Here is a 10019-nt window from a genome sequence, read left to right on the forward strand (position 1 = left end):
ACAGTGCAATGTGAAAAGGCTCTGATACATAATTAAAACTTGGTTATTCACATAGTTTGCTTGTAAAAACCATATGAAAATCAAATCACTGCTTCAATATAACTTTAATCTGAAAAACATCATCTATAACCAAAAGGTTTGCACAGTTCATATCCCCAGTCCTCATCTTTATCTTCTATTTTTCAGTCTTCGGCCTCATTTGTAACTTTTTATATTGTATTATAGTTTTTACTAATATTGTATTTTGTATGCAGCTATAACTTATCCAGTACCTTTGGGAGTTCCTCAGCACTCTGCAGGATCTTGTGGAAGCAGTGACAGATTAAATCCCAACATGCTCCCAAAGGTGGCTCAAAGACAATATCAGGTTCTTTCACACAGAGTTTGACTGTGAGTATCTGAGACAGGAAGAACTGCACTCCTTGATATGGTTCTTTAAAATCATTTCCATCCTTAGGGGAAAGAAGGAAAAATTGACACAACAAGTGAGCTATAGGAATAAAAATCTTTAAACTGTTCAAACTCCCCAAAAATCCTTACTACACAACACCAGTGGGATCATCTTCCCTGATATTTATACAAAACCTGATGTTTCAAACAAGATCGTATGGTGGTGACTCCTAAATGAATCTACAATAGCTAGAATTAAGAAACTGGATTTAAGCCTAATTGCCTTTTCTTTTAAGTAACATAAATAAAGTACTAATTATCATACAAAATAAAATTTCTAAAAAAATAGTAATTTATAATATCAATCAGAAATAAATTCTAGAAACTCGTTTGAACTGCCTTTAATTGTAGAGTCAGTAAGAACTGCACTACCCCCAAATTGCCTTTATATTAGTGAAGTCCTTATCCATCACCAGTTTCATAATGTAGATGTTATAATAAGTTGTAAAAGAACAAAACAAGCAACAAAACAAATAAAAGAGCCCACCAAAACCAATCCACAAGACAAAACTGAAGAAAAAATTAAAAACCTAGCTATCAGCAATGCAATCATCATCCAGATGCAAAGCTTAGTGGCAAGGCTTAGTGCAAGGTCTGACAGTAAATTGCACCAAGTGATTGATTTAATTGATCCTCTGCAATGCAGTGTGTAACCCACCACTTTTATTCATTTTGTCTTGTCAAGGTAGGTCCTGGGTGATCCTATATTTAAAAAACTCCTTTCATCCAAGAGGCAACTTTATGGTGGCCAAAACAGTGATAAAATCTCCTACAGTGTAATGGTTATTGTTATAATTCTGTGCATTACTTGAAATAATACAGGGCAACCACTGGGTATAGGCAGGACACCACACACAAAAATCACCTCTGCAAAGGATTACACGACTGAGCACACTTTTGTCTTCAAAGGGGATTATTTCTGTGCTTTCAGAGGAATACTGTAACTGGTTAAGACCAAAAAAAATTAAACTAAAAATAAACAACCAAAAGAAATGCACACTCACACTCAAAACTGAGCTGAAATCTGCTATTAACTGTTACTTGTAACCCTAGACCTGTCAACTGATCATTCAAGTCAGCAGTTCTAGACTGTGCAAAAAATCCACTGAGTATTCACAAGTCTTTGAAGGCACAGCCATTTTTTATGGAGGCAAGAGCCACTTGGAATATTTTAGCCTTCAAAGAGCACTATATTTTACAGCTATATGAATTATCTCCATGTAAGACAGAAAACTATACATATACCTGACAGCACATACCTTGTGGATCATGAAAAATGCAAGAAGATCTTCTAAGGAATTAACAACCATCTCACGTAATTGTAATGACATTAGAGCTGCCACAGAATTAAAAAAGCCTTCAACTTTCTTAGAGGAATCAGAGGCCTTTTGAGGAGCAAAATGAAGCCACATATTTCTCTGACCAATGAAAATAGATGCACAAGTTGGGATCCATCTACAATGAAATAATATAGAGATAAAGTTTTTAAAGGCTTGTTATTCTTATTTTGCTCCTTGCAATGAAACCTACACTCAGAAATTACCCAAAGAATGAGTAAAATCCAAAGGGCTAGAATAGAATTGATAATTAGATATCAAACAAAACTATACCTCCCAGGACTTAGAGGAAACCTGAGTTTTAAAGCGAAGGATGCTTGTTATAATGGACCACTATGATTAGTTTAAATTAATAGTAATAGACAAAACAATAGTAAATTATATTGTTTTACTGATTATGAAACAATATTCAGTTATTAGCATTAAATGAGAAACAAGTTTGGAAGGTATCAGGCAGCAGAATGCATTCTATCATGTATCTCACATATTCTCTTTCTTAAATTGACTGATATCTGTAACAAAAAAAAAATATTTTCCATCATCATTTTTACAGATATAGATTCCACTTCTCTCATGGTTAGAAACCTTCTGAATTCCAGAGTCCATTTCTTCATAGTTTATTACCATTTATTCTTGTACTAGCCAAAGGTTCAGAAAGTATCCTGATGTTTATTCCTCTGAGGGCTCTTCACCCCTTTGTTTTAGCAGCCTCGTGGCTGGGACTTGTGACATCTCAGTCTAAGATCTGCTTTAAAAATGGGCCCCCACCTAAGACAGCCCCTGGGATATTCTGTTTATGTACAGCTACACTGACTTGTTCTGAAGGATATCACGAGCCTCCCCACAGTGCCTCTGAATGATGTCCTCCAAGTCAGCAGGCAGCAGCGGCAGAGCTCCGCAGAGCACCTCTGCAGTGCGAACAAACCGCACGTGGCTGTACCTGGGGAAGGGAAACACAGAGCACACCCTTGTGGAATACTGTTAAAAAAAAAAAATCCATGAAATACGGTCAAGAAGGCCTCAAGTGTATTATAAACACTACAAGGGTAATTTCATTTATAAATATGACTCCATCGCTAAGCTGGTGAACAAGTGGATTTCTGATTGGGATTTTCTATCGACAAACATAAAGGGTTTCACAACTTTTTGTTGTACTTGTTGCATTGAAAACTCTTAATTGTTTGCTAAAATTGCATTGTCCTTTTCCTAGACTCATTAGTGTATTGAAGAACATACAGAATGACACCTACTGCTTCTATTCCCTATTAATAAATAGCTATCCTGACTACTCTATGGAGAAAAAAAGAAATTTCAGCAGCATGGCATATCACAGTCTGTAACATACAAGCTTAAATTCCTGCAAATGTTTCTTAAATACAAAAACAGCTCTCAGAATTACTAATTACCATATTTAACTCCCTAAGATTACAAAACTCAATTTTCAAATGTCCCCAGGGCAAATTTCAACGACAAGCATTTGAAAGGTATTCAGTTTTAAGAGTTAATTTTGTTCAAATCAGCAATCAGCATGAGAATTCTAAAGTCATTTACTTGAGCACTGAATCTTTACTTATTAAAATTTAAAATTATAATTTTCATTTTAAATTATTAATTTTGTTACAATAAATTAAAATTTAACAAATAATTAATAAAATTTAATTTTATTAAAATAATAAATACATTTGTTATTTAAATTTAGGCATAGCACCTTTTAACAAAGGGGATGATCTTTTCACAGCATGTAACACATGTTCACTGAGCAATTGCAGAAAAGAATCATTTTATGCAGAAATTCTTAGAGGCTCAGAAAAAAGAATTATTTAGAAAACAAACATATTTTGCCACTTTGTATCTAGTGGCTCCCCAAGATCTCTGTAGCATATGTAGAGAATTCAGCAGATGCACTCTCTAACCAAATCATTAAGTAAAAACATGCTAAATTTCATTAAGATCCTATGAACAAGACATCTTACTGAGAAAGCCAGAGCTCTTGCAAAGTGGGCATCAGTGAATTCACTATGAACAGATTGCTTTCATTCCAGCTTTTAGCTTCTTTATAAGAGTTGTGCCATGGGACTGGTGCACAGATAACTCTCCTGGGGAAAGGGCGTGGGGTGCTTTGAATGGAGAGTCTCGTCCTCTCAGCTGGATCCAACAAGACATAATCAACTAGAACAAATCATATATATCATGGTTAGACTGCATGTATAGCCAAAACCTTCATTCAAAGCCCCTATATCTTCATAGTTCAGGAAACTGTAGAATTCTGCACATTTAAAACTAACACAGTCATACAGTTATTTGTAGACTTTTAGCATAAAATACAGCACAATAACCAAATTACAAATTTGACTCTAAAATTATATCAGCAAAAAATTAAAAAGAAAAAAAGAGAAAGAGAGAATTTGTCATTATTCTAAAAATGGAGGCAGGAGAAACAACTTTTCATTCTATCTCTCTGCCTGACGGGATGTAAGGTTTCATAAATAGATACTTGTTGAAATTGGAATGCTATATAGCATGATCACAGGTTATTTTCTCTGAGAGATCTGCTGTAGTTCTACTGATCCCAAAGGAATTCTCCATGGATGCTAAGAATAGAATGGAGATTTGCTTTCTAAGTACAGCAAATGTCTACATACTTGGAACTGCTCAGAGACTGTGATTCTTACCAATGGCTTTCCTGAGGCCAATATAGTAGTCTGCCGTAATCTCTTCTTTTAAACATGCCAGGAGTCTCTTCAGCTCTGGGCTAGGAAGACTGTGAGTTGGAATTTTTTTTAAAATTTTATTCACCATTTCTTTATCCTGAGGTGCCAGCATGTCTTCTGGTATTCCATTATATATGTAGTGACAGTACCGCTGAAAAGTTGAAAAGATTACGCTTATTGTATGAATTTTGTGGCAGATAATTAATTACTACAGAGTATTTTAGCTTTTCTATCACTTGAGCTTTTTCTGTAGTTGAAAGGTGTTTGAATATAATGGATTTGGGCTATCTATCTATGTTTCTTTTAAAGCACTGACATCTTTGAAGTACTTCCACCTGTGTTGATGCAAGCACACAGACTACTAGAACTCAGTTCAGCACGTTAAATTATTGATCAAAAAAGTACTAGAGAACAACACGAGAGGTTATGAATTTGGGAAGATACTTAACTTGCAAGCCCTTTACAACAAAAAATCAGTTAGCTACAAACAAATGAAAAAGGAGTTGACAATATTTACTAGCAGTTTGCTATACTGAGTATATCTCCTAATCTTCATGTACTGCCTGCTTTTCTCAGCTATCTTTTAGTCAACAGTTTCTAGAAGTCTTGCAGATGATTACTGCTGCTACTTTCACCTTCAAAAGAAATCATATAAATACCTCTATATCATCAACTGAAGGTAGCTTTTCTTGTTTACTTTTCTTCTTCTCATGTAAATCCATGAGAGCAAATTGTTCCTCTGGGGTCAGTGTCTGGTTGTCTGTATAGTTCATGACATGCAGTTCTGGTGTGTGAGCAGGTACACTCAGTGAAATGCGATTAAAACCCTTTAACAAAGTACTTTTGGAAAAAAAGAATACAAGATTAGTGAATAAAGAAGCAGTAATGCTTAAGGACAGATGTCAAGGATTATATAAACCATTTGTGCTACACCGAGAACAAGTATGACCTATGGAAGTATTTCAATTGTTCAATAAAAAACCTCTCATTAAATTGCATAATACAATATACTACTTTAACATAAAGAATACAATCATGGAAACCTTACAACAGCCCAGTATCACTCAGGCAGCATTTTACAAGCAGTTCTATCTGAATCACATCTACTAAGACAGTTAATTAGGTTGTCCAGGATCTCCATGTATTTTCATGTGACAATCTAACTAAAGTCTTGTGACACAAAAGCCAGTCTTGATGCACATACATTTTTTGTAGGGACTTAACATTTCATGCTTGGATGCTTAACACAGCACTCAATAAAAAGAAATATTAAATCACAACTCAAACCAGACTTACTGGAATAATCTGAATTTTTATAACATTACAGTACATTACCTGTCAGAACTCCATCGTCGCTTTTTCCTTGTAGCTTTAAATATCAGTTAAGAAAAATCACATACAGGCATGTTTTTCAAATAAGATACTGTTTCATCATGGTGAAAAACAGAGCTAAGATAATTAATCACATAATGAAATAAGAAAAAAAAATGTCACAGAGAAGAACTGCATGTGATTATTTGGAGGAATTAACCTAACTAGTAAATCTGAAATTGGCCTTTCATTTATTGAAGTTACGCATGCATTGGCAAATTTGTCTGTACTAACTCTGAGGTGAGAAGCTTGTAAGTGTTTATTAGGGATAAGTGATGTTTTCCAGGGATGATGCTTTAGCTGATAAAGAATTAGAGATAGCAATGCATGGAACAAGCAAGCCTAAACTTACAAACACATTCAAATATGGATACACTTTAAAGTCTTTGATATGTCTATCATTGAAAAGGACTTAGTTTTTTTCATATTTTTCAATTTTAAATCCTGTGCAGTAAGAGTGTAGTTATTAGCTATGGAGTCACTTGGGTTTCTGTAGACATGCTGTTCTTTAAATGGAGCTGCCAAAGTCCATGATGTCTCCTGCATCAAAGGAGGGTAACGGCTTTTCTGAAGGAGAAGCTGAAATTGGAAAAACAAAAGCAAAAGTTTTACATAACACAGTAATTTAAAAAGTCTTCTTAGAGCTAGAACAGGATTAAACATCAATTAGTATAAAAAGTAAATACATAGGTCAGACATACATTTGACCACTGATCTATTTTTAAATCACTACTCCACATTTACAAGGGTAATTTCACAGAACACTTCAGTCTTACTCAGGCACTTTGTTGCATAGTCAAGGTATGTTTTATAAAAAAGAGAAGACAGCACATTATCTAGTTCTTTCTATTCCCCCACATCTCTATCTTGCTTCTTTTCTTCTCTTTATATTTGCTTAGATTTAGAAAATTCCTATTCCTCAGGCCTTCATTAATGACCTGTCTACTTTTAATGCTCAGTCCCTGTAATAGGTGAAGAATAGTACAAGTTAACAAATTCAGCTCTTGTCTTTCTCTCACATCAATAAGGATTCTTAATAGACTTCTTTTGTCTGTTCATTCCATGTTTTCTCAGGTGACTTGGTATCTGTTACTGGACTTCTCATCAGTCCTGATGTCTGAACTTTACTGAGATAGCCCACATGAAATGCATATCTCAAAACACCCCCAGAGATAAAAGCACATGAGATCCAATCATGAATATACTTGGAATCATTGGATCATTAAGGCTAGAAAAGACCTCCAAGGCCATCCAGTTCAGCCTTTGACCCAGCAGCACCATGTCCACTAAACCCCTCTGCAAAGAACAGGAATCTGCCAGCAGCACATGGAATGTGTGCACGCCCTGACAGCAGGGGAGAGAGCACTCACCTCCAAACTGTCTGAAGGTGTGTCTGAAGTAGAAGCAGCAGCAGCAGCAGGTGCAGGGGTGTGTAGCAAGGATGATTTTGGAGACTGCTTTGGACTACTCATATTGCATATGGAAATGTTTTGTGACTAGAGAGAAGTGAAAAGCAAGTTCAAAGATATTTATGAAATACTCTCTTTCAAAAAAGTTTCATGAAGAAGGAACAGACTCCTTCAGTTTTCATCGAAAATTACATATTGCAACTTTTCAAATTTTAATGAAACAGCCATTTTTTGTGGTGGGTTCCTCAGCAAAACATGTTTTTTGCAGTCATTTTATAAAACTTCTCAACACCAGTAAATGCCAGTTAAAAAAACTTCTTATTTTTATATCCTGGAAAACTTCTTAAAATTAGTTAAATATTTTAAGATATACTAAAAACTTCACATGGAGTTTGTAATGGTATAAACTCTGGCTATTAAAATATTAAATAAATGACCACCAAACTGCACAATTGACAGTGAAACAGTCCAAGTTGTGTGAACTGTATTACTGGGGAGGGGAAAAAAACCTAGATTTTTTTCATGTCTAGAAAGAGCCAATTATAGAAGAAGCTATTACCAGGATGCTGCTGGAAGAACAAATTGCTCAGAAGTACTCTGCAAAGTGTTGTACTATAAATGTCAGGATATCTGCTATGTTTCAGGATTATATTTCACCTCTTCAAGGTGACAATACTTTGAGACGGCCTTCCAGGACTCCATACAAAGTTCTGTCAGGATATTTTCTCAGAATTATTCAGCCTCACAGTGTTTTAAGATGCTTTTGAAGGGCAACTCTCCTTAGTATAGGCCAAAGCCTCACCCATAGTCTGTTCTGAGTTTCCTAAATCAAACTTGTTTAGGAGAGTCACAAGGAACAATTTCCTGAATACATGGTGACACTATGAGGAAAAGAAGGTGGAAGTGTGTTGTATCTGAACAACAGTGAGTTAAATCACCATGAAAGAGGAAGTTATTACCCAACACAATTATGTTTGAGTAAGATATCATCTTTTTTTACATAATTTTAACACACTTTTAGCACACAGTTATTGCTTTCTGATGTATCACTGAAAAACGAGGCTGCTGGAAGCTAGCAGACAAAACTGTGCCCTCCTCAATATCAAAGTAGAGCCCATCTAGAATTAAAATTTGAGAAAGGACTGATTTGATTTACCTCCTTGATATTCCCCAGCATGCCTGCACACACACAGAAATAAAGACATTATCACTGCCAGACAAAACTCATTAAAGAGAGCATGAATTCCTCTTGATTAATGACTAAAGGATTGGGCCTTAGGGTACTTTAAAAATGAATAAATTATACAGTTTATTAGGACATCCTTCTATTCATTCTCAAAGGTACAAGACTCATTAAAAAAGCTATCATTCATCCTAAAACAACTCCTGACTTATATGCCAACTAACCTTTCAAACAGCTAATATTGGAACAAAGAAATCTTTAATAAAAAGTACATTATAAAGGATTAAGTCCAAAGAATATTTAACAAGAACATGTGTCTTTCAATAAGCGTTCTTCCAATATCAAACCACTAACCACCAGTAACAGCCAATTTTATCTGAAGTTTTGACAAAGTTATTGATATTTCACAGTCACTGCAGAAGGAACTTACCCTCAGGACACTTGGGCCCTCTTGTTGGCTTTATTTTGCTTTGGCTTTTTTGTTTGCTTAGAATTTTTTGGTCCTCCCCCTTAGTGGGAACATCCTTGTTGTTATGTGCACTGAAAAAGAATGAGAGACTCATTTCAGGTACTACCCAAGGTATTAATCAGCCTCTATCCCAGCTGCCAGGAAGAAGAAAAATCAGCTCTCACATCCCTTGCTCACAGCAATAAGCTCTCTTCCTTCAAACATCCAAACCTCCATGCTGTTTTTTCACTATTCCTCTCAAGCTCACTTTTTGCCTTTATCTTTCTAACTCTCCCCAGATATCCTTCAAGCAAGAATTTCTTAAAGCCTTTCCACTTTCTCCAACACCAGTTTCCTCCGTGCTGGCTGTTCTCTTCTAATGTCCCAGGGACTCTGGGTCCCCCAGCTGTGATTTACAGCAGAACCACGCATTAAATTGCTAAGAAGAATAAGCCCAGGTCAAAAAGAACAGGAAAAGAGAAAGAGAGAGACAGCCTGCATACCTCACACATCCCCAGGATGCACAGGTGAGCAGGGAAAGGGCAGGTACTACCTGCAGGCGCCCTTGTTAGCAGTCCCTCTGCCTGTCACAGCCTGCTGAACTCCTCTGACACTCTGAATTCAGTCCTCAGCTTGGTTGCCCCAGTTACAGCATAGCTGGTGCTTGGAGACACAATTCCCTCCTCCACCTCCTCCCCCGGCAGAGAGGACACAGCCCCTTTCAGTGTCGTGCCAAGCCGTGGTCAGGGAGATTCTGCTGTGGAACCAATGAGGAACTGTACAGGCTCCTTTTACCTCTGAAAGTTATGAAAAATGTAGTCCTGAGATACCTAAAGATATTTTAATTTTTGCATGAAAGCACTGCACAGAGCTCCCTGAGCAGTAAAGGCTCTATAAACCCAAATTTTCTTAAGATGATTAGGAAAAAAAAAATAAATTCAAGATTCAAAATCTTGAATCCAAACACCTCTGCCACTTTTCCACCATTCAAAATCAAACTCCCTGAAGATCTGAACACAGCAGGTGGGATAGTCTCTAATTCCTCTAAGCCTGTATGCATTTGCCTCCCACTCACAGCCATCACTACATCCTGAAAGATCTTCCATCACA

General features: G+C 36.2%; 1 protein-coding gene across 1 annotated transcript in view; it reads right to left on the reverse strand.

The window, feature by feature from the left end:
• DNAH3 (dynein axonemal heavy chain 3) overlaps nt 1–10019 on the reverse strand; it is a 58775-nt gene that overhangs the window by 46427 nt on the left and 2329 nt on the right. The window contains exons 2-11 of the mRNA XM_063414781.1: nt 8892–8919; nt 7240–7365; nt 6244–6448; nt 5834–5867; nt 5158–5338; nt 4460–4649; nt 3761–3956; nt 2602–2727; nt 1710–1905; nt 273–452 (exon numbers count right to left, since the gene is read on the reverse strand). Of these exons, the coding sequence (XP_063270851.1) occupies nt 273–452; nt 1710–1905; nt 2602–2727; nt 3761–3956; nt 4460–4649; nt 5158–5338; nt 5834–5867; nt 6244–6448; nt 7240–7365; nt 8892–8919 (1462 nt within the window). The remainder of the gene's footprint in view (nt 1–272; nt 453–1709; nt 1906–2601; nt 2728–3760; nt 3957–4459; nt 4650–5157; nt 5339–5833; nt 5868–6243; nt 6449–7239; nt 7366–8891; nt 8920–10019) is intronic.

The sequence above is a fragment of the Prinia subflava genome, chromosome 17, assembly GCF_021018805.1.
Source record: "Prinia subflava isolate CZ2003 ecotype Zambia chromosome 17, Cam_Psub_1.2, whole genome shotgun sequence".
NCBI lineage: Eukaryota > Metazoa > Chordata > Aves > Passeriformes > Cisticolidae > Prinia > Prinia subflava.